At 40.0% G+C, this 25,490-nt stretch overlaps 1 protein-coding gene across 2 annotated transcripts; it reads left to right on the top strand.

Annotated features, from left to right (window-relative positions):
• The first annotated feature begins 507 nt into the window (after window positions 1–507).
• man1b1a (mannosidase, alpha, class 1B, member 1a) lies at window positions 508–18,692 on the top strand. Of its 2 annotated transcripts, XM_041059382.1 has the most exons (14): window positions 508–782; window positions 2,066–2,203; window positions 5,350–5,458; window positions 6,137–6,342; window positions 6,634–6,776; window positions 6,947–7,059; window positions 7,660–7,851; window positions 8,611–8,759; window positions 9,098–9,286; window positions 9,815–10,005; window positions 10,144–10,264; window positions 10,501–10,695; window positions 13,926–14,057; window positions 14,545–18,692. In XM_041059382.1, exons 2-14 carry the CDS (start codon window positions 2,102–2,104, stop codon window positions 14,752–14,754), a joined length of 2,052 nt encoding a protein of 683 aa, XP_040915316.1. In that variant the 5' UTR covers window positions 508–782; window positions 2,066–2,101; the 3' UTR covers window positions 14,755–18,692. The 2 variants fall into 2 exon arrangements, 1 of the variants encoding a protein (XP_040915316.1); XR_005895505.1 differs by lacking the exon at window positions 14,545–18,692 and having other exon boundaries at window positions 10,144–10,350; window positions 13,926–14,053.
• The last annotated feature ends 6,798 nt before the right edge of the window (window positions 18,693–25,490 follow it).

Consider the following 25,490-nt stretch of genomic DNA (forward strand, 5'->3'; position numbering starts at 1 on the left):
ATTTTTATTTTATTTTTCTAATCCCACAGTTTCTTACAATTTCCCAGAATGACACTGATATGAAACTGAAAATTATAAAGAAATAACTTGGAAAAGATGTTTGGAATTTGGTCAGAAGGAAAAAAAACACAGACAGTGTTCAAGTCATGCACTTTAAATGAAATACTTTCAGTTCATTGTTAGTGTAATCTCGAGTTCTTGAGTCAACTGAAAAGGCAGAAATGTAAACAATTTGTTATACAGGCAACCATGAAATTCAGCTTCACAGAGGGGTTTAAACTTCCAAATGAATAAATCACATAAAATAAATGCAAGAATAATATTTACATCTTGAAATAAAAGAGAATTTCTCTGTAGTAGGATAATTTTGAATAAAAAGCACATATCATTTTACGGACATCACCTGCAGAAGGCTTCAGCAGCTGAGGGTGCTAAGGGGTTAACGCTCAAACCAGCAGAGCACGTGCGCACGTCACATGACGCACAGCGTCGTCTCTCGCCAGCTCTTACTTTTCCGCATCTGTCTGTGGCTTCACAACACGCTAACTTTAGCCATGTTTCTCCCAGTTTACTTCGTTTGACATTTCATGTAGCAGCACCTCGTGTTGCCTGCTAGTCGGACCAGCTGCTGCGCTACATGTTGGTCTCTCTGAGAACCGAACAGTGTCACTTTCCATTCAGAAACAAGCCGACGAAGCAAGCTAAGCCCGTTGCAGCTAGCTAACAGCTGTTTAGCTTTCAGGAGACTAACGTCGCTGTGAGGGAGCCAACCAGGCACAAAGGTGAGGGGGGCGGAAGGGGGGGGGGGCAACTGTATGTCTGACCTCGACTTTCTTTTTTTTTTCTTTTTTTTTTTCTTTCTTTCTTTTTTGTGATTTGACGGTGTGTTTAAACAGCATGTCAGTTATACGTGGAAAACGAGTGTAACGTTACACATAAGCCCGTTAATATTAAAAACCTCGTTTCTGTAAATGACTAATATTAGTTGGATTTTTTAGTGCATTTCCAAAATATTCATTCTTAAAATGTCAGCTATAATAAGAAGACTTTTGAACTAACCTGCATAATTTACAAAGCAGCCTGTTTTTGCGTTGTCAGCGTTATGCTCCTTTTAGCTTTCCTCTTTTTTTTTTTACTTTTAGTCAGTGGTACACCTCTACAGAGGCTACATGGTCCCTTCAATCACTATATTGAAGAAATGCTTGTGTCTCAGTAACAATCGATAGTAAAAGTTAAAGAGATTATAAAGAGCCTTCTAGGTTATTACACCCATTTTCCAAAACGTTACTCAGGACTCAAGAGCTCCTCATCGTCAGCTGTCCATGGTGCTGAAGGGGACTGTGATGAATACATTTTAAAGCGAAACTGAGACTGAATATACACAACAGAAGTTTTTATATGCACAATAACAGTCTACCTTGTTGTATTTTATATGATTCGTGTTAGTGGGTTGGTGTATTTTGATCAGTGTAGTTCAAATTTAAAAGAGTTCAGAGTATTAGCAAAGCAACATTGCAGCAGCTGGAAATGGTCTATCAGCGAAGAAAATGTCCTTGCATGCAAACACACATTAGAGCAAAAAATACAAGTATAATGAACACAACATAAGGAAATATGATGAGGTGAAGCTAGTATTGAAGGTGTTGGCAGTAATTCAAACAAGTATATCTGTGATAGCTAATTACTGGCTGGTTTGCTGCAAATCAACAATTTGATCCATCTCTTTTGATGGTAGGTTTGCTAAAATTGGTACACTCCCCTTTATAAATACCTACACATGTAGTCAGTTAAATAACCATATTCCCATAACCATGGTCTGTATATTATATATAGTAGTTTAGATATATTGACATCTTGGTCATTTGCATGTAAAAATGGTCACTGAGTCTTTCAGAGTCATCTCACCACCATGCATAGACTCTAAACCTATATCAAGTCATATTAGTCAGGATTAATGCATTATGGTGTTCTACTAACCACTGGCCACATTTCATGTTTAACATTACCCTTATTTTAGGATCATTCATAGTTAGGATAACTGTGGTCTTCTCTTTTCTGTTTGCAGCTTCTATGACCTGCGACTGTCGTTCCCCGTCAGAGGATGTATTCGCCTTCCAGAAAAGACTTCATCTCTCTGACACTCAGTGATCCGCACAGTCACACCTACAACAACGGCAAGCACCGGAGACAGTCCTGCTGGAGGGTGGGTGGTCCTGTAGCTCAGCGTGTAGATCACGGCTCCAGACAGATCTGAATTTTACCACTTTGACACACAAACCCTGTGTTTGATGCAAGTTAATGAGCTTGTGTTTGACCAAATGGCACCAGAGTGCTGACACAGGCCGTCGTTGGCACACAAGTCTCTTATGTTTATGTGTAGGTCCATACACATCACTGCTTAACCACAGAGTAATGGTTTATTATAGAAATTTGATTGAGAAACTGTTTGATGCAATAATCACAAGCCACTGCAAATCAATGGAATTAAATGCTGGGGAACTCAAATTTGTCATATCAGTGCAGCAGTTCTGTAAATCAGTCCTGCCAATCGGCCATAAAGCAGTCCCATTCATTGATTTGCAGCATTTTTCATAATGGCCTAATATAATACAGCCAGAGGTATTAAAGGGATAACTGCCCTTGATGTAAACAGTACAGAAAAATCAAATGTCTTGCATCTCTCTGTACAGCTGTGGTTGATGGGTTGTTCTGTTCTGACTGACTGTGAGCACTGCTTCAGCTGTAAGCAACTAAAAGCGCGGTTATGTTTCTGATGATAGATTATCTCTGTCTTAATGCAACGTATCTGTTTATATGGCAAATCGATTTCTGGGTTTCAGTCTTCCTTTGTTATATCTCCTTTGTTGTGGAGCCGCCTGAACTTTCAAACTCTTCTGATAAAAGCCCCTTACATTATGTGTCAGAACAGAGATAAAACAAATTCTGTTCATCTCACCGCCTCTCTTATGTCTCCCTGCACATTTTCTTTAATCTTGTTTTCTTTACTTACCTGTTGCCCTCTGACTCTGACCGCCCCTCATCTTCTTTGTTGGTTTTTATACTGAGGTTTTTCACGTATATTATATTGCACTTACCATATCACATCTCATACTTATGTTCTTTTATTCCTTCTTCTGGAGGTGTGAAACAGTGCTGCTTTGTTCACAGCTTTCCTCTTTCTCCTTGTTCAACTGGTCTTACAACCTCACTCATGATAAGAGAGCCTTGACTGTTCACTGATTATTTCTGTGGAACACAGTTTAATCAGTTTAATGGCCTCAGATTGAAATACTTTAAGTGCAAGGGTTAGAAGTTTTATATTTTTCACGAAACAATGACAGATGTCTTTGCTCTGTATGTTCCAGCTACTAGTGCTATGTTCAACACACACCAGCCTTATCAGTTTCCATCTTGCATTTGATGCAAATCAACTGACACCCGTAGCACCCGCTGATCGCACCAGAAGAAGACAGAAGAAGTTGTCAGGAAATAGTAGCTGTGTGTGACATGTCGTTCCTCAGGAGCAAATGCGATAAACGTGCTGATTTTCTGGGGAGTCGAAAATGCGTCGATGCTGATAAATGGAACAGTGGTGTACCCACACAACAGCCTGCAATGATACATGTCAAGACACCACAGGGGCTTTCTGGGTTTGCCCAGAAAACAGTGGGTGCAGGTGTTTTGACATGCGTCACACGCTGGTTTGTGTTCTCTTTAGTTTTGTAATACACGGACAATTACACGTTTTTGCTGTCCCCAACAAATCTGCTTTATTTTAAACACAGTTGGACCATCTGTCAGTTGCTCTAGTTTGCAACAACAGGTTATGTTTAGAAATAAGCTGTAATGTTTTCAGCTTTGTTCCTTTATTTTACAGCTTTGCACCTTTTTGCAATCTTAAAACCTAGTATAAAACATGAGGTACTATTAGTTTTTGTTAGTATTATTTTACTTTCAAAAATCTGCAGATGCCCTGCTTATAAGGAGAAGTACTTCTTCATCCATCAACAACAATCATCTTTTCTTAAAAACCAAAAACAGCACGCTCAGCTCTCATCAAGGGAATTCATTCTATATGAATTGAAAAGGCAAACCAGTGCTCTCATCGACTGATCTATAACATTTTATTTGGGCAGTATATCAACAGCCATTTCTTCTATAAATCCAGCTTTATAGAGGGGGACTTCGATCTGGCTCAGCACTCCCCTGTACCTGTGGTCGTCAAATTTGATGACGTTTTATGGTTCCCGAGAAAACCTTTCTCTGCAAATCATGTTCCTTTGAGTAGCCTGTTGGCTCAGTGTTTGCTCCTCACATCGCGAAAAGAACTTACCCACTATTCCCATTGGTTTCCTTCAACATTTCCACCTGACATACGTGTCAGGTGGATGCGCTCAAACTCTCATTGGTATGCATGTGAGTGTGAGTGATTCTGTGTTTCAGCAGGCAGCCCGCTGAGTGGGTCTCGCTGCCTCCAGCCCCGAGCCGATAGAGAAAATGAATAATTGTCTCTTCTTCATAGTAACACTGTCATGTTGAAAAAAAGGAAATATGACATCTACATAATAACTACATTGCTGCTCACATAATCGTTGGTGTGTTGGGGGAAGACGATACACAAATGTGTGGACTCAGTATACCAATATAATATATAATAAAAAATAAAATAAATTAAATAAATAAAATATTCTAAACTTAGGGTTTACCAGCTGTAGAGCTTTTGGCCGTACATCTTTCTGAAAATGGGAGTATATCACGTAAAGAAAACATTAAATCATTAGCCTACTGGTGATTCCAAACCCAGTGTGAAGACGTACCACTGGTCTGTACAGAGTGTTCTCACGCTGTTATGTGAAATGAGCTACAGCAAAGTAAAATGAAAATGTCTCCAGAGATAAAGTCTGTTGTGTGTTCCGTCACAGCTCACGGACGATGGCTCAATAGTTTCATGGTGTTGCACAGGTGTTAATTAGAGGAGGTAACAGAGTGGTACCAGCCTGCCTGTTAGTGTTCTCTCCTCAGAGACCCTGACTTTGTCCCTCCCTCTGCACTGCTGGGTTGAACTGCTTAGACTGTTTATTTGTGAGCTCTCACTGAGCTTAACACATCAGGTGGAGAGAGATGTTTAGTTTATACAGGGTAAGCCAGACAAAGGAAGGCCGTCGGGCTTTTCCTTCTTTCACCGTGCTGTTTTTAAAGGAAGCACAAACAGATCTGTGGGATGTTTTCAGAGGAGGAGGAGGAGGAGGAGGAGGATGATTGGATCTACTGGCAAAATGCTTGTGATTTGAATTCAGAGCTCTTAGACATGTTTCACTGTAGTTGTTCTGTTTGTTTATCTGTCTACAGAAATGGAAGCAGCTGTCTCGGCTCCAGCGAAGCCTCATCCTGTTCCTGCTGGCTCTGCTGCTCATATTTGGACTGCTCTCCTATCCAAGCATCACAGAGCAATGGGGAGGTAAACACTGCCCACACAATGCTGCGCTCACACACTCACAGGCAGAGACAAGTCTGTCATTAATTCCAGCGATCTTGCTCCGTGACTAGTTGAAGCTGATGAGTTGGATTGCCTGTCTTGTTGTGTTTGGTGGTGATGATAAATTGCAGTTGCTGAACATCCACATGAGACACTGTGATAGTTTATTTTTGCTCAAGATTAGTTTTTGTGCACACCTGCTTGTTTTGACTCTTGTATGTTTTGCATGTAGTGCATTAGATTTTCAAATCACGTCCACACCCAAGATGGCCAAATCTGAAAATGCCTCTATTTCTCTCTGTTTGAGCGTTCCATCCTCATTAAGCCAGTGTCTTTCTACACCCAAAAACTGAGCTTTCCAAAAATCCCTCTCCAGACTAGATGAATGTGAAAACCCCTTGCGTATTACTGCAGACTGGAAAGTCTGAGCTTCTGAAAAGGCATAATATATTGTCTGTCTGCCCAGACTTGGGCACACTCGGGGGCTGTGTGGTAGGGAAGTTTGGAAGACAACTTTCTGGAGCTATCTCTGTGATGAGTCTATTTTAACCTTATGTAATGTGTTTTGTCTGACAGCTTTAGCTACAACACTTCATACAGTGTGTTGACGTTGTGTGGACAAAGTCTTAGCTTGCTTTTGTGTTGATTTTGGGTGTTTAGGGTTGTCTGACAGGGAGGACTGGCTGGAGCTGAATGACAGGGAGTTGCAGGCCGTTCCTCCAGGTGGGAAACCTGTACTGGGTCCAGCTGCAGGTAAAGCTCCTGCTCCTGTGGCGGGGCCACATGTGGAACCAGATGTAGGTCCCGATGCTGTGGTGGGACCCAGAGGACCAAACATCCCCATTTTGCCTAAACCTCCCACTAAGGTTAGTGTTTTTCTTTTGTATTTATTTATGTAAGAGACATCAATCAATAATAAATTAAAACTTACGAATGCCAGAGTTCACAAATTCTCATGATATTAGAATGGGTTTATAGTTATGTGTCACTCCTTTATGTGACACCTTAGTGAATTAGTTTGCTGAAATGGTTGTGAAATATCACTCTTGATGCTGTAATACCCCATGTGGCCCACACATTTTTACATTTATTAGTCCATTTATTAGTATTCATGTTGTCCCCCCTGTTTCTAGCTCTAGCCGTTTGTTTGTCCACAGAAAAAGACATTTCCAAACAAGAGAGGTCCACCAAACATGCAGAAAGATGGAAATGTTTCAGACACAGTCGGTGGGGAAAAGCAAGAGCAAGAGGTGGTTCAAGACAGAGGAGAGGATGAGGACAAAGAAAAGAAGATTGTCAGGTGATCTGTTTGTTTACTTTTCAGTATAAAACCACTGTTTTGGAGCTCCTGAGAAAAGTAAAGGACATGTTAACATGATGGTCAGAAGATCAGAGTGAAACATTTTCCTGGTGCAGCTGTTTTTGCTGTACATGTATCAGAGAAGACAGGTTTTTCCTTTTGTCACACAGCTGGAGAGGAGCGATGATTGAAGCCGACCAGGCCACAGAGCCTCCACCCTCGGCCAATGAGAAAGAAGCTGCAGTTCCTCCAGTCAACCCTGCTGACACTGTCCCACTGGAAGGTCAGTACTGAACTGCTGAACTTCTTACCAAGAGCTTTATAAGCAAGTAAACATGATAAAATAAGACACAATCTGCAACTAACAATTATTGATTTAGTCTAAAATGTTAAGAACTAACAAAAAAATGTCCATCTCAAGTTCTCAGAGCCCCAGGTCACGTCTTCAGTGTCTTGTTTTGTCTGACCATCGGTCCAAAACCCACAGAGAACAATGATGTGAGACAGAGAAGCCGTGAGGTTCTGACATTAGATGTAGAGAGTAGGGTTGGGAGGAGCAGAGAAAAGTTCAAAGTTTTCATACTTTTTGGGTCCACTGATGAAGTTTTTATATTTCCCCTCAAACAGACTAGCTCTACTGGTATATGATGTTTAAAACCCAGCACCTTTTTCTGCCTTAAAGTTTGAACATTTTTAACTTGCAGGATAAAGCCCCGCTGTGCTTAAAACAGCGGCATCACCACATGGCACAGAATATTCCCACTACTGAAAATAATCAGAGAATGAGACGTGCACTGTTGCGTAAGCTTCCTGAAGGAAACACAGACTTTAAAGATCACACTTTCATTTCTTATTCATTCCCTTTGTGTGCTTTTGTTTGTAGTTTCAACTGGGAAAGTGGACAGACTGGAGGCAGTGCGCGATGCCTTCCGTCATGCGTGGAAAGGCTATAAGGATTATGCCTGGGGTCACGATGAGCTCAAGCCTATTTCCAAGTCTTTTGGCGAGTGGTTCGGACTGGGTTTGACCCTCATTGATTCTCTGGACACTATGTGGATTCTGGGCCTAAAAGAAGGTATTGTATGTCTTTTATTCCCTCTCTCTTATGGTGGGAGTCACTGGGGTGTCATGATTCAGTATTCTTGTCAAATTCAGTACAGACATAGAGATATTGAGTTTTGTTACAGATACCAAAAGGATTTCTTTTTTAGTTATAGTTGAAACTTTTTCTGCTTGCACAGATGTCTGCCATAATTTGCAAATTTATATTTTTATATCATATTTTCACATCTTTTCCATTTTGGATGCTATGAAGATAACTGTGCCATTGCTAAAGGTTAGCTTTACATTTGGTTTGAACAAACTTTAAAGAAGGAGCTTCACTGATTTCCAGAGGGAGCTGCGTGAAGTCTGATTGGTCAGTTGGGGCTGAAGACTACAAGTTTGGAAACAAAAAAAAATCTTGGGATGTGGAATTAGAAAGAAGTGAGATTACCAGGTTTCTGTAGCCCTCTCCTCATCGCTTCTAGAGGCTAGTAGCTCAAGGGTGTATTGGCCGGTACTAGCACAGCAGTCCAGCTGCATTGTAGGTAATGTAGGCACCAGGTTGTGTTGAATGTGAAAAAAAGGACAATAACCCTGATTCTCAGTGATAAATTAGTGGTGTTTTCTTTTAAAAATTTGACAAAGTGTAAATGTCTCTGGAGTTTTGTTACCAGACCGCTTGATCCCCTCACTTGAGGCAAAACTCTTTGCAAAACAACTTTGAACCACTGTGTTAAATGAATCCGATTTCTCCTTCTTCACTCTTTATACCCCACCTCTCTCCACACAGAGTTTGAAGAAGCAAAGAACTGGGTAGAGAAAGAGCTTTCCTTCAGCAAGAACGTGGATGTAAATCTTTTTGAGACAACCATCCGTGTTCTCGGGGGCCTGCTGAGTGCCTACCATCTATCAGGAGACCAACTCTTTCTGGAGAAAGCGGTGAGTCAGCCTAAAACAGACATCCTTATTGTCTGTTTCCTTATGTAGTGCAGTTGTTTTAGAACATAATGGTGCAGTCTAGCGCTGTAAGTTTCTCAAGACATCAAGTTCAAATGAAGGAGAACGCAATCCACATTGCAGTTTCCCTTCATCCACCTCACATCCTCTGCCTCACCTCAGTTCCAGTGCTTACAAGTATCTTCAGATTTGTTGTTGTGGTAATATTACAGTAAAGCAGAGCCATTTTTAAAATGGATTCCATAATAATTATAAAATAGAAAAAGTCATTTCCCCACTGTATCTCTGTCCTCTCTCTCTCTTCTTCTCTCCACTTGAAGAAAGACCTCGGGTCCAGGTTGATGCCTGCCTTCAAAACTCCCTCAAAAATCCCGTTTTCAGACGTCAACATCGGGAAGGGAACAGCCCATCCCCCTCGATGGACGTCAGACAGCACGCTGGCAGAGGTCACGAGCATTCAGCTGGAATTCAGAGAGCTGAGCCGCCTCACCCAGGAACCACAGTACCAGGTCAGGACAACGTGAAGGTCTCCATAATAATAAAATGAACTGTAGTGTGTGTGTGTCAAATAATTATATTTGGCTTTTATTACGTTTAATTCCCTGAGATGGACTGAAAAAACACTGGAGGCAGTTTATGTAAATATTTCAGGTGGAGCGTTTCAGTTTAGTTAAAATCAGACATTGAATACAAAGACTGAAGTGACAAGCATGAATTTGCTTTAAATCCATCACGTTGTCAGTATATGAGTGATTCCAGAAGCGAGAGCTTATGCCTGAAGATTTTCAACCCAGCCTGACAGGAACTTGAGTAATAACTGTCATAACCTGAGCCAGCCCTCTGAGACATAGCCTCTGATGAGCCCAATGTCATCAAAGTGTGAAATTGCTAATAATTTTCCAATGATAAATAGCTCTAAACAGTCTTTTTCAAACATATTGGCCCAAACACGAGCAGTAAGTGAAGTGAGGCTGGCGGGTTCATTATCTCATGTCTAGACATTAATGCCGTCTCTGCTGTGTGTTTTACCTTTCCAGGAGGTTGTGAATGAGGTAATGAAGCTGGTCCACAAGCTGCCAGGCAAACAGGACGGCCTGGTGCCCATGTTCATCAACACCAACAGTGGCCAGTTCACCCACAAAGGAGTCTTCACACTCGGTGCCAGAGCAGACAGCTACTACGAATACCTGCTTAAACAGTGGCTCCAGGGAGGCAAGACGGAAGACGAGTAATTCCAGCTTTACTTTTCTGAGTTGATGTTTTGTGATTGTGAGAAAAAAAATTTTTAAATATTAGAAAAGCTGGAACAACAGAGCCAGAGAAAAGAAAACACTCATTAGTCAGTTTATGTGTGTGTTTTGTCCAGCCTGTTGGAGGACTACCTGCAGGCTGTGGAGGGAGTGAAAAAACACCTGGTGAAACAGACCGGGCCCAGCAGATTGACCTTTGTTGGAGAGCTGTCTCACAACCGCTTCAACCCTAAGATGGTAGAGATGTTTACAGAAAGTCAGCATGCAAAATACAGGGGTGTCAGCCCTGACACAGCACATGGACCCCTGACTGTCATAGTGGGGTATTTCACACACTGACACAACTTGATGAGCACTTACTCATGTCCAGTCAGTCTTTCTCTCTGTTTGCCAGTTAAATCAGTTCCAACTCTCATCATGATCTCTCACTCCTTTACTTCATGATTGTACCTCTCCCTCTGTGTCCTCTACAGGATCACCTGGTGTGCTTCCTGCCAGGAACCTTGGCGCTGGGGGCCCACAACAGCCTCCCAGGGGACCACATGGACCTGGCAGTGCAGCTGATGGAGACCTGTCACCAGATGTACGCACAGATGGAGACTGGTCTGAGCCCAGAGATCGCACACTTCAGCTTGCAGGCCAGCGACGGACGCGACGTTGTTGTCAAGGTGAGGTTAATGGCAGATAGTTGGCATTTGATAGTCTTGTTTTTTAAATAATTATTATTTTATTAATAATATTTTAACTTTTTTATGTCTTTTGTTTCAAGAACTCTTTAATTTTCATGTAAGATCTCTTTGAATAGGTGTTTATTTTACTATTTACTACTTATATTACTTATAGTACTTACTTGTGTGTTTTAGGTGTATCTGCACATACTGTAAAATAAATTTCAACTACTTGTGTCAGATTTTTAGAGCTACTTTTATCCAAGAGTTGTTTTTGTCTGTGAATTTGTCTGTCAATTTACTGTCTGCTATCACGGTTTGTGTTGTTGGTCCTATAGATTTCCCGTCTTCTTTTTCCTTCCACCTTCCCATGAACTGTGAATTACAAAGGCCCACCACAGGCCTTTATTGAGCTGCATAATGGTAGTCTTTCAGATGTGGCAGTTACTTTAGTTGCATTACTTTATATTTTATTCTTGTTTTTTTACCCATGCAGATGTAGTGGGGAATTAACTTGTCCCGTTCAACAAATTGCTGTTCAGGTCTTTTAATTGGCCGGGATTGGAAAAGATATAACGGACGTGGCAAAATAACCACCTTAATTGACTCAATCCTTAAAGAGAAGCTAAGGAATGATAGGTAATTCCACCTTTAAATATCTGACTTCATGTTGGAGTTTAGGGAGATATAGTTAACCTCAAATAATGCTGTGAAATCCTGAGTAAGATGAAGTACCTAGAGTAAGACTACTCGGTACTTTATCTTAAATCATACTAATCCAGGAGGTGATTTGGTGGAGTACAGTTTAAGTTCAGAGTCTGGGTTTTTTGAACATTTAGCTTATATTTATATTTGTATATAATTGACCAACTTTCTCTAAAGATGACATTAGAGCTGGTAAGAATACTAAAGCCTGAGTGATAACTTGTGTTCCCCTCCTGCCATATTTATACCCCTGATGCCTTCAGTCTGTCTGATGTAGTGACTGTTATAAAGAAAGTGAACAGAGGCAGCTTTGCCTGCATGAACATTCTAATGTAAAAGATTTTGAGAGGCTGCCATTGATTTTAACTCTTGCCGTCGGGTTATTGTAAATTGCTTGGAAGGCCTCAATAAAGGTCTTGTAGAAACCAAACTTATTCAGCACCTTATATAGGAAAGTCCATCCCTCTTATCACGAGTCTGTCTCTGGTGGATAAATCCTGTCTGGTCTAAGTGAAGAAGATATGGTAACATTTTTGTATGTTTTTCCAACTAATATTGACGTGTACATCTTATAATCAGGTATTGTTTACAGGCAGGGAGGATCTCTCCTTTTTTAAGTGCCCAGTTTCATGTCTGACACAGTCTCAGAGTTATCTGTTCACTAAAAGTTTTATACCACTCCACTGTAAAGGCGAGCCTGGACTTTTATGTGGTTTAAGTCTAGATATTGCCAACTTCGCTTCTTTATCATTGATCTCAGTAAGCAAGGCATTGTTTTGTTCCTGTGTGACTATAGGTAGATTCAAAAACTTATCTACTTCATTTCTAGTCTTGGTACTCTTTTTTTCTTGGTTTGAGGACATCTTATTTTATTTATAGTATTGTTTGTCTGTTGTTGCCTTAATTTATATGTAATAATTTCATGCCTTCACTTCCTGCTGCATAATAAGCCTCTTTCAGAAATACCAGTTTCTAACTTCTTTAAAATTCATTTGGTCCGTCTCATTTTGCAGTTTTGAAACTGCTGTTGCCTTATCTGACTCTGCTCTGTTCTTGTGATCTTTTTGTAGTTCTTTAAGTTGGATGTACAAATGATTGAGCTTCTGTTGTTCTAGCTTGTTTAGTAATGAGGAGCCAGAAATGATTTTCTGTCAGTACCATTTTGTTCGCATTCCACATCATAGGTGGAGACACTTATATCCATTGTTATTCTCTTTAAAGTAGGTTTAGAAACTCTGTTTTCTTTGATCCAAATGGATGAGCGTTTGGAAATATTGTCTTTCTTGTAGTGTCTCGCGTTGATGCCTTCTCTTGAATGCACATTTTGTAATTTGAAACAAGCTAACAAGAAGTGAGAGCCCACTACTGATTCCTCAGTGAGCCTGTAAAAAAACTTAATGAGTCTGCTGAATAAAATTTTAATCAGCTTGTCTAAATTTGTCATGGGAGCTGTGACCATAACCTTCCTAACCCTTCTCAGTGCTCATTTAATTTTTCATTAACGGCTCTAGGTTTATCAAAGCATCCAATATTTTTGTACTTGTCTCCACTGCTGCCTTCATTAACTTCAAATATGAGTATGAAACGTTTTGAACATTTCAGGAGCTCATTCTAATTCTAGGATTAAAAACTAAGGAAAACTAGAAACTAGAAAAACTTTATTATTACTAATATATTTTTTTATTAATGATATTTTTCGAGTGAACTAACCACTCCTGGAGATGGAGAGCGTGTGTTAAACACCACCTCTGATCAAAAATATGTTTTTCCTGTGTTTGCCTATCCGTGGATATTTGGTGTTCAGTACACAGAAAGATGAAGGTTCAAGGTTTTATTCTTTTTTCAGGTAAGGACAAACTAAATCAAAGAAATGAAAAAAAAGACTCAGTAGAATAAAGTTCAGAAAATCTTCTTACAAAAAAAAAAAAAAAAGGTGAGGGTTGTTCCAGAGCCTTGAGGCCTGACTGATTGTTTGTTAGTGGTATTCGACAGCTGAGGGATTACAGGCTGTTTGTAAACTTTATTTATTGTATTTTTTTATTTATTTATTCTGTTTTATTTACTTTAATCTTTATATGAGAACTACATTGTGCTTCTATTAGCTGAATTCTAGGATGAGAAACTTTTATAGTTTGTGCGTCAAAGTTAGCCGAGTCATATCCAGCCCCCAGGAGGTTTTCTGAATATTTGTTTTTCTTGATTCTTCATGCTTGGAGCCATAACTAATCTCACCCATATGCTCTCAACAATAGTATTTCTGCTTTTTTTTTTTTTTTACCTCTCCCTCAAAGTGCCCCTCCGTCTGTTGTTGTGCAGTCACACACTGAATTTTGAATCTGTCTGCTCTTAACTTTCATTTAATCTTCACTCACAGATGCTGCCGTCTTAATATGAGTCTTGAAAAGGGCATTTTCAGTTTCAGTGAACGTGTCTGGTGCAGTAAGGGTCAAACTAAAAGACTGATCTTTATCTTATCACTGTTATGAGTCGTGATATTTATTGGAAACTTCTTCTGCATCCTCCAGCCTGCAGACAGACACAACCTGCTGAGACCAGAGACGGTGGAAAGTCTGTTCTACATGTACAGATTCACTAAGGACACGAAGTACAGAGACTGGGGATGGGAAATACTGCAGAGCTTCAATAAGTACACTAAGGTACAGACAGCTGAGCTCAGCTTCAGTTTAATCACCACTTTTAATTATCCAGCCAATTAAATTACCATATATAAAAATGAGTCGTATTACTTTTATTATATTGTGTGGCTTCAACTAAAATATTTTTTTATATTGTTTTGTTTTGGCAGTCTTTATAAGTGAACTAAAAATGAAGATTCAGGTGAGAGAGATTTATTCCAACAGCAAAATGAAATATAAATCGCTGTGGGCAGATTTTTGACAAGGAAGAAAAGAAAAACGGATGATGAACATCTGAATCAGTCAAAACTAAAATTAAAAAAAAAAAAAAAAAAAATAACAACATCAGTTTTGGTCTTGAGTTCACCGAGACTATTTTCAGGAAAGCAGGATGTGTTGTTTTTTTATGTGTTAAACATCTGGCAGCTTAAGCAGAGTTAAACCTGCATCCTCGTCGTTTTTCTTTCTGCTTCATTAAGCCCCTGACTGAACACCTCCTCTCCTGCAGGTCTCCGGTGGTGGATACACATCCATTAACAACGTCCGTGACCCTGTCAACCCGGGACCCCGGGACAAGATGGAGAGTTTCTTCCTGGGTGAGACGCTGAAGTACATGTACCTGCTCTTCTCTGACGACACGGAGCTGCTCAGTCTAGATAAGTATGTCTTCAACACGGAGGCCCATCCTCTCCCCATATGGCCCTCTCCACCCAAGTGATGTCACCATACAGTAGATGTCTGTAAAGATGGGGCCCGCAGAGTCCTGTATGAATCAAAGACTGTTATTGCCGTGCAGTCCGGCACGTCTCTAAGCAACCATCCAGACTGGACTGCTGTGTGGAGCAGTGAATCAGATCTGTGCTGTCCACCTGTACTTTGATACATTTCCATGTGGAGGAGTTTCGGTTTTTTTTTCCCTTTTTCTGTATTTTTTTCTAAGTCAAAGGTTTGTGTTAGAGCTGGTCTCTAATAAAAGTAAGAAAAAAACTTTTTTTTTTTTTTTTAAATCAGTTCTGACTCTCTGGAGCTAACAGGAAACAGGATAGAAGAAAGTGGGTGTGCTTTATTACTTGGGTGACTGGGTGAGTTCTTGTATATATGTGGTCACAGGAGTCATGTTTCCCCATTGAGCCTTTGTTTACCATGTGAGGTGAAAACGCTCACTAGTCAGGAATCATGGCTGTGAAGGAGTCAACAGATTCAGTGTCTGAAGGTACAGTAACCAGTGATGGAGATGTAACAAGCAGAAGTTAGGTTATGACTAGTTAGTAGTTTTTAATCCCTCTCAGGACGCGCTTTCCCTCTGTTGTTCCGTCCTCAGTGTTTGGGGACAGTGGACAGTTACAGGGACCAGTTTGAGCTCAGAGGTCAGTGTTTTCCTAATACCTAACATGCATGTCTTTAATTAAATAAAGACTTTAAGGAAAGTATTAGGAAGTTCGAGGCCACCAGATTGAAACACTGGCTCTAATGGTTATTTTCACTAAGATGGGATGCCATCTTTGGGTTAATGAACTGTGACGCCCCAGAAGGCTTTGCACTTCAGACTGATTACTTATCGCTTTTGCACATGTAGCAATAATTGTTTGGAAGCTGAAAGAACAGAAGTTAAATACAGTGAAGCTCACTGCACAGTCACACCTCGCTGTGTGTTTAAAGGGGTTTCTGGTTCTGGTTGTTGTATGATCCTTACATTCAGTGCCACAGTGCAAAGTAGTCATGTTTTTTTTTTTTTTTAGGTCACGTTTCTATGACCTTAAAGGTCCTGAAGTGAAACTGTACATAGAGGTGTAATGAATGAATCAGTCCTGAATGATTTTCAGTCAGGGCTTCACACACAGTGACACCTTGTTTTACTGATGAATGTAAACATTTGTTCTGTGTTTTTTGGGTTGCGTTGTTGTCACAGAGGAACACTCACATGCACCCTTGCACCCTGGTTTTGATTAAATTCACACTTTTTTTGGAAATATTAAATAAAAGGGAATTATCTGAGGCTGCCAGGCAGCCTTAAATTTACAGCTGCTGTGAAGTTAGATCAAAACAAACCAACTCCGTGCATCATCATCATCATTTCCTGTGTCAGGGACCATATACACGCAGCCGTTCATTCATCCCCCTTTCACAGGCGACTTGTTTAAGAAGTGAAGTTTGTTGAATTGTTTTCTTCATACTTGAAGGAGTTTGATTCATTGCTGTTTAGCAATGCCTGACTCCCTGTCAGATGTGATGCAGAGCAGTGTGGGAGCTCTTGTTTTCCATGCGGTAATGTTGACAAATCAATTTGAAGGATGTATTCGGTGTTTGTGTATGTGCTGCTTTGAAGATGGTTGAACCCACGCTCTGTTATTCTACTATCGCCTTCAATCCTTCACTCTAGAGAGGATCTTGAGTTTCTGTTTTGGATCATTTTTCCGAAGTTAAGACGTCCGTGTTCCAGTTTTTACCATCTCTTCCTGGTAATGAATTTCGTCCTACAGAGAGCCATATACAAACCCACATCACTGAATGTGTGCTACATTTGCCAACGCTCTGCTGTGCCTGTTGAAATATATACTGTGCTATGGTGGTTTGGTTCTGTTTTTTTTTTTTTTTTTTTTTATTGCTGCTGTATCAGTGGTGTTTATTTGTGAAGTGCTATGTATGAAAGTTGGGATTTATGGCTTGTATTTTTACTCTGGATGGGGTGGGTGACCGCACAAAATGGGTGTACATATTTTGTGTAAACTGTTTCTAACTTGTCTACTGAATCAGACCTGTGTGTTTGCTGATTCCTGAGCTATTTCTGGGCAAAACAAAGTTCTGCTTTAAGCAGTGAAGCGTTTCCACTGTTATTTTATCCTTGAAGTGTGTTCATGTTAGTTTAAAGCCCCTTTCACACATGGAATTCGTAATATTTCTGCCTTAAGCTGCTTGTTAAAGGAAAGGTCTCTGTTATGGTTTTGTATGATAGAGCTACAATACTTTACTGTCCAGCACTGTCCATGCTAAGCTAAAAAATGATAAGACATTAGACTTAAGCTTAATAAGTTCTATAGTTGTTCTCTATGAAGTGCAGGCCATTGGCATTAACGGCGGACTGATGTCTCTTCATTGAGTGAGTTCTCTCTTTTTTTAAATTTCTTTTGTTGATGGAGTGAATTCCACGTGTGGAGGGGGGGGGGGGGGGGGGGTTGATGCTACAACTCCAAGACTCTTACCCAGTTTTTATATGGGTTTGAGGAGTGTAATATTCTCAACATAATTATATCACAACTAAATCTGCCAGCATCCCTCCACACTTGACAGGATAAAGCTGACGTTATTCTGTCGTTTTCCTAATTGTCATCAAATTCCATGAAAAGACCAAAAACCAGCAGTGTGTTCAGTCATCTTCCCCGGCCTGTCTGTGACACTCTGCAGCAGATTACAGAACACTGTATCTGTGGGTTTGAGGTCAAATAAAACTACAGTGTGTGTATTAATGAGAGAACATGTCACTCAGTGTGACAGTGGGTTTCACTGATGTGTTTTCAGTAGTTTTTGAACAACAGTGGAGCTCTGTGGCTCAGAGGAATAAGCTATATCACGCTCTGGCTACACAGGCAGTACATTCATGGGATTTAATGACCAGAATCAATATATACACATTTCTTTTTATGTTTATTCATTTAGCAGATGCTTTTGTCCAAAGCGATGCACCAATGAGGTACAGAGCAGTAGAATGATAAAGTTAAAAGACCGTTTTTTTATGTTGCGGTTTTGTTTTTAGCTTGACCCATAGTGACCAGTGATCCTGTCAGAGACATGAAAATGCAGTGGATGTCAGGTTCTTCACACTGATAAATATTCTGCTCTCTCTGCTCTCGGCAGAAATTAGCCTTTATGTCAGAGACTCGTAATCACAATTCTGTGTTGAGAAACTGATGCTAACAGAAAATGACTCGAGCTCCCACAGATCTTATTTAAATTCACTCTGCTCTGGCATTTCATATCCTAATGGGTTTCACAGCTGATTTTCACACCTTTAGTAATAACTTTTTTTTTCTTTTTAAAGGAAATTGGGCAGTCTAATCTCACTTTTTAATGAAACCATAAGACTAGTAAAACTGATTCTGCAGACTTTGCACTGCAAAAACCTGTCATTTCTCTTAATGTAATGATTAATGAATCAAAGCCATAACAACATGGCAGCTCTGCTGTTTAAACAGATGTAGGCCACAGAATATCAGTGTTGCTCATCGTTTCTTGCCTGCAGAGGTTCCTGCTTCTCTCACTAACCCTGTGTCAGGGACCAAGTACATGGATCAATAATGTTTTAATGCTGAAAAAAACAAAACAAAAAAAAAAAAAACATCTCTCTCTCCATCATGACAGAGCCTGTTGGCCCATAGGTCAGTAACTCATCTGCATGTTTTGGAGACATGCAAAGTATTAATTTTGAATTGGTAATTATTCATTATTTGTACAAACTGTGAGAGCTGACACAGCTTTAGTAGTTTCTCGTTTATGTCTTTTCATGGTGCATCGTTTGCAAAAGTTTCTTATTTGCCGTATATCAAACCCACGTTCACTATTCAGATGACTGATTGAGCACTTTGTAAGTCAAGTTGTGGCTTATTGCAATGTTCACTTAATTCAAACTATTTTTCTGCCAACCAAGGTTTTTTAAATAAAGCTTTTCAGTGAAGGTTTTGTACTGTATCTTGTTCCAAATTGATTTCTTTTTTTTTTTTCTTGGAAAAGCCCAAAGAAGATTCAAGGCTTCACTATGCTTCAGTGTCTCCACAGAAGATTGGGGTGGCTCTTATAATAGGAGATCAATGCCGGTGGTTTGGAAATAAGACATTCAGCTATCACATACTTAAAACATCAATTCCAGCTGCCTTTGACCAAATATGCTTACTTTCTGTTCTGCAACACCAGGGGGCAGCATTAACCATCCATCACTGTCTAAGCTACAAACACTTCCTAATGATCCTAATGAATTCATGGCTCACAGCTGCTCTACCAGGAAATGTTTTTCCATCCTAAAAGAACAGTGTCTGCACACGTGGAGATTTTGTGGTAGGAACAAACAACAGAGGAGAAAACTCGTCTTCTCTTTCTTCATTTTTTCTTTCTTTTTCTTTTATCTTCCAATTTCCAATTTTTTTTAAACATTTTTCTTTGTTGATGAAAACTCCTGCATGATGTTTCCACCTGTAGAACTGGTGAACAGTACAACTGTTCCCATACGACAGTGTTGATATGTGTCATCGCTCTAGTCGGCGCCTACTTTCACTCAAATGCCTAAAGCGTTTGCAGGTCCATCTCATGTCCAGCAGCTCACCCGACACGTCCTCAGACAAACATTTGATGAGTGAGTCACTGCTGTGAAGAAGTGCAGAGTTTTTTTTTTGTTTTTTTTACCTTCAAGCAAAAAAACGAACACAGATTCATATATGACAGAGGCACTCACTGTGTTTTTTTTTCTCGGTCAGGGCCTTGGTGAAGTTGCTGCTGCACTCAGAGAAAAATGAAAACTGACAGAAATCCACATAATAACATGGGAAGCTGAAATAACAGTTAAGGCTGCAGGTGAAGTGTGTGACAGTCCTGCAGCCTGAAATCCACTGTACAGTCCAAAAAAAAAAAACCTTGGTGATTTCCAGCGTCCTGACATTTCTTGCACACTCTCTTATAACAGCAGCTGCAGCAGCATGTGTGACATTTTTAAATCTTTAAATGAATAAGTACAGTGAATGTGCAGCAGGGACATGACTCATAGTAATGCACATATAAAATACTCATTTCTCAGATTTCAATTTTTCAATTCATTTCATCAGCCTTATGTTTTTTTCATTACTATCAAGCTATAGGCAATTTTTTGAGCAGGAGTATTATTGGGAAGACCAATACAGTTGTGTTAAAACACTATGAGAGATGGATTTTTGATTTCAGATAAAGATAAACAAACATGACAGTGACTGTATAGAAATATTGCTCCTTGCTAATAGAAAATGAGAATCTGTCTTGACCCCACAGGCAGGCGTGGAGCCAGAGTCTCAGGCTCAGCAGTGCTGAATCCAAATCATCTCTGAGTTGTCAAGTCAGCAGTTTAGATTCTATTAAATTTGTTTATTCATTTATCTGTGAAATTGTGTTTCCTATAAATTCTATCTGTACCTAACGGATGGTTTAAATGCAGCCTGGTTCCAGACGTCTGAATCCAGTACACTTGCTGAATGTTGGTGGGCTGGAGGAGGATTGTTCCTCTCGGAAATGTTGATGTGGAATACCAGAAATGATGTTAGCGGTGAAACACACAGGTGGATTTCACAAAAAAAAGAAATAATGCCAAACAACCAGCAGAAAAGCTAGATGTCGATACGACACACGTGCACGCTGCATTGATTCTATTAAAGTTTTTAGCAGCTAACAGACGGTTTAGACTCCAAACATAATCCAGCATGTTTTAAATCTTCAGTGCATGATTACATTTGGGTTTTTCTCAGGTTTATGTTGCTGTTGTTGACTTGAAGGATACTGTGTGTTAGTACTGTAGTAGTCCACGGTTTGGCTCAGAGACTCGGCCTGAGGCTTGAAGCTGCATCTCTCTCCTGAAAGAAAATGAAGAATAAGTTTTCAGAAGCTAATTGTTGCCCGAGGGGGAATTTAGAGAGATTTTCACCCAGAACCCACCAGCTGTCAGTTAGCTTTTTTGCCAAGAAATTGGGTCAAAATAGCCTTTTGAATGTTTCAGTTTCCCTGCTCTGTATTCAAATTGTGACAGTGGGTGTTGCTTTGACAATTTAGATTTTTTGCATATTGTCTGCTCTCCCTGCCTGTAGGGGATGTGTCTGAATAAAGGTTTGATTTGAAGCTGGGCAGACTGCCTTTCCAGGTAGATCACAGGGCTTTTTGTGTGTTTTTAGTGACTCTTACTTAGAGAATTGAGAAATTACTTGTGTTTACTGTCTTAATTGTGAGGATTGAGAAAGAATTATGTAACATTGCCGCTGCCGTTCTTAGACTGTATTTGTTGTTAACCTGACTGTGACTTCGACTGAGGACACAGAGATCATATATTTTGATAAGACCTCTGGAAATCTGTGGGGTTTTTAACAATATGAAGAGGAACTTAATTCTAAGATTACGCACTACAGTGGGTCTGAGAAGTGCTAGAACCTTTGCTGGGACTGTTATTATTGGTGTGTAAAAGCTGGAAGCCTCTTGTCTTTAATTTGATTGCATTAATGAATAAATTGCTTGAAGTGAGACCACGTCCTGAGAAGTCCTTAGAAGTCTCAAGGACGTGAAGGCACTGGTCAACACTTGGCTGGTAAATGGCACAGTCTAACTGTGTCATGATTATACTAACATCAGTGTGTCTGAGTCTTCACTTGAGAGAAGATGAACTGCACACAAGACAAAAACATGAGTTATCTTCAGTTGGTGAAGTTTAGCAACAGTAAATTAACACTGCACCCTGAAAATCTTGTTTTTGCTGATTTATAATAAACCTGAGAAAGTCTTAATCACTTAACATTCAAATGATTGAAAAACAGAGACTTACAGTGTGTTTGGTTTTAAATGCTGATACAGCTTATTTAGTGTCTTCTCTCAGTAGGTGTCCAAAAAGATGAAGCTGATTATCTTTTCCCACCATCTTCCTCTCTTCAGGTCTCTTCTCTCCTCCGCCTCAGTGTAGGATGATCCATGGCTGGTGCATGCTCACAGAGCAGTGTGACTCCTCTGATCACTGAGAGCTGAATTCATCTGAGCAGTCAGAGACCTTGGCACCAGCCTGTGCTGTGTGCTGTTATCTATCAGCGAAAATGTCAGCAGCAACCCTGTGGTCTCTCAGATGAGAAATTAAAAGAAAGGCAGGGGGAGTGAAGGAAGGGAAGATGGAGAGATGAGAGCGGCTCCGGTCGCTTTTTGCCGAAATCGTCTTTGTTAGTTACGTTAAACCTCAGGTGCATCAGGGTTGCAAGACTCAGACCAGGCTGGATACTGTATTTGTCATGATGGTGATGATTTTTTTATTTTTTTTTCATTCACGCATCCTCCTGAGAAAAGCTTTTCTCACTGAAAAACTGGCCTTGGTCTGATAGAGACCCAGTGTCTGATAAAGCCAAATTAAATATCAAATTATATGTATCATCTATTTATTGCAAAATGCATTTGATATTTTTAATAATCAGCAGAAACATGTGACAACTGACAAGAGCCCAGACATCTAATCAAACGTCCCGCGCTCAGTTCTACCTTCATAAGTGTTATAATGTTCAGTTTGTGTTTAAAGTTGTTTCAAGTTCAACTTAATGGTTCCTTTGAAGGCTGCAGTTAGCTGTGCTGTTGAATTGTGTTGTGTTATAGTGTTTCTTTTATTTTGTCCAACCATTTTAAGTCAGCGAGGGTAACAGGTAGGGCCATGGTAGGATTTGCTGCAGGACTATTGTGTTGTATTATAAATGGAAACTGTAAACAGAGTGTATATAGATTCTTTACACTGCCATGTTTGGGCGTCAGCTGAGCTGATCTTTCTGGTCACAGTTTTGCGGGTTTCTGTTGGACCACTGTAAACTCTCTGGAGGATGAACTGCCTTTAGTTTCATCTGAAAGCATTTCTATGACAACTTCTTTTCCCGTTGTTCATCAGCTGCTCCAAGAAGTTGAAAGGTTTACCTTTGGGGAATATGTTTACTTGACAGTGTCTTCTCTAGAGGAGTGTGAGGTTTTAGAGACTACACGATTTCATGCATTTTCTGGAAACTTCATTAAGAGGACAGGACTTCTGAGATATGTGTCTGAGCAAGTCCAAGGGGAGTTGAACTTGAGGACCGACTGGACATGGCTGCAGATTTTAAAGACGTCCAAGAGGCTTCGGACGGTTCTGTGTAAATTGTTTGGACCTGGAGAAGCCTCTTGGATGAGAGGTGAAACATCTTCAAGATCACAGGTCTTCACTGACATGTCTGAGCAAACTGAAAAATGAACCCATGACTCTGGCTTTGAAATACCGTCTGCAGGTATTTCTGGTCATGGATGGTGCTGCAGAGCGACAGGGGCCTGGTTTCTGTTCAGGAAGATTGGCTGTCTCTGCTCGACAACACACAGCGGAGACCTGCAGTGATCTGAATGTGCAGATTTTACAGCACACGCTCAGCGTCACCGCGATTCATGATTGATATCCAGCTTATCCCTGCAGATTATCTGACAAGTCGTTTACAGTACGCTAAATGATAGGCCTGTGTGTGTGTGTGTGTGTGTGTGTGTGTGTGTGTGTGTGTGTGTCTGCCTCTGTCCGTTTGTGTAAATTGGCCAGAACTGTGTCATCTGTGCATCCACGGCTGCCATTACTGCAGCAGCTCAGCTAACTGTGATCCCTCGTCAGATCAAATAATCAATCACAAACAAACGCAGTGGGGCTATTTTTAGATGTGGATCAATGTTGTGTTGTGAAGGGAGATGGATCTGCAGCGGGTTGATGAGTAAAAAGGTCTCTAACAGAATCTTTTTAACATCGCGTTATTTGACTTTTAAATAACATGATTGCCTCAACAGAAATGAGTTGCTTTCATTATGTAGATGTCCTCAGGGATTAGTTTCAATGTCTTTTTACAATCAGAAAAGTTTTACCTCAGAGAACAAGTTATATCTTCAGAAGTTTTCCTCTATTTACAAAAGACTTTGTGTTATGAAGCTTCTACATATTCAATGACCAGACTTCTTTAAGTCCTGCAGTAAATAAAAACCCACCTTGTCTATATATATGTGTGTGTATAAATGTGTATATATATATATATATATACACATTTCTCAGCATATGTTCACTGTATCTGGTTCTCCTCACAGTCTGCCAAGGCTCCTCTAGAAACACCATGAACGTTTCTCAGCAGGGGAGCTACTCACAGAAAATTGGACAGACCAGACAGCAAAGTTCTGCCCTTTCTTTTTATCTCCAGATCTCTTTACAGAAATTTAAACCATAATTGACAGCTAAGATGTGTGTTAAAGCAGTTTATTTTTTTTATTTAAGATGGCACAACCCTTTTATTTTTTATTTTTTTAGTGAAACTATGTATACTTCCATGTTGAAAGCATTTTTATTCCCATACCTGTCTTAGAGACATGGAAAAACTGAATCATTCTTCTAATTCAGTCGTCGTAGTCACTTGACTTGTGCTTGAACTAATCGAGGGGACAGGTCAAAAGGTTGGGTTGAGTGCAGGAGACATGTACAGCCACAGATAAGACTTTAGACGATATTAAAAGACGAGAGGAAGAGCGGGGCTCATGGGAAATGTTTGGATGAAACTGTTATAGAAACTTCGTTTATGTCATGTTTGAAGTTAAAAACTTAAACTTTAAACAGGTATGTAAACTTCAACTGAATCACTCGTTCTTGCAGCAGAGTCATTGTCACAATTTTGCAGATGATATGTATAAAATCATTAAAGTATGTCTGCTTTCATGCAAAGAGACAGGAATTACACTTACATCCTTATCAGTTAAATGTCTCACCGGAACACCGAGTCTCTTACATATGGTGAAACTAAATAAAACTCTCTTCCTTTCAGGTGAATTGCCAGAGTTTTATTTTAAAGTTAATCAGCAGGAAGAGTTCAATGATGCGTGACTCATCAAGATGCGACTCCATCTGAGAGCGTTAATGTTTTCAGACTCTCCACTTCCACTTCCCTGCACTTTGTCTGCTCTTACAAACTGTTCTGCTGTTGCCTGCTGACCTCAGATCCTCTCACACCTACAGACGATGACCACATGTATAGGCCCAAAGAAATTTCTTGTGTATCCATTTCGTATCCAAGCTGCATTTTTTTCTTCAAGCTGAGTGCCTGTGTATTCCACCACAAATGTGTGGGTCCAGGTTAAAAGAAATAAATGCAGTGTATATTTTCTGAATAGGTTTGTTTAGTTCCTGGTGCTGTGCTTTGATGTTTATTAAAAGAAAAAAAAATCACATAGAATCAGTTATAGTTCTAGGGTGTTTCTCATTACAACACCTGAAAGGCTGTGAACTTGGACCTAAGCTGTTTCCTAGGCAACACAAGTCAGGTGAAATGAGTCTGTCCTGGAGTCTGTCATTAAGAAAAACTACATGAAATGTTTATCCAAGACATCAATGTGCTGTCCTTCCAGCTCTGTTTTGGTCTCCACTCTGTTCAGCAGCTGGTTTCTAAGTGTCTTTTTATTTTTTTTTTTTTGTGGTGGGCAGGTAGATTTGTCACTGAAAACAGCTTCCTACTGAAGCTGGAAATGAGATAGATGAGATCATGAGAGCAGTGAACCAGAACAGTAAAGCTGTGGGGCGTACAACCAAAACAAGGAGTTGAAAGATGCTAAAATGTCCAATAAAACTAACAGGGACTGTGGCTTTGTCTCTATGAATGAGGCCGTTCACATGACTCATAGTCTTTGTACTCATTGTTAATACAGAAAGAATGATTAGTGCTGCTTGGAACACAA

The sequence above is a fragment of the Toxotes jaculatrix genome, chromosome 16 (assembly GCF_017976425.1).
Source record: "Toxotes jaculatrix isolate fToxJac2 chromosome 16, fToxJac2.pri, whole genome shotgun sequence".
NCBI lineage: Eukaryota > Metazoa > Chordata > Actinopteri > Toxotidae > Toxotes > Toxotes jaculatrix.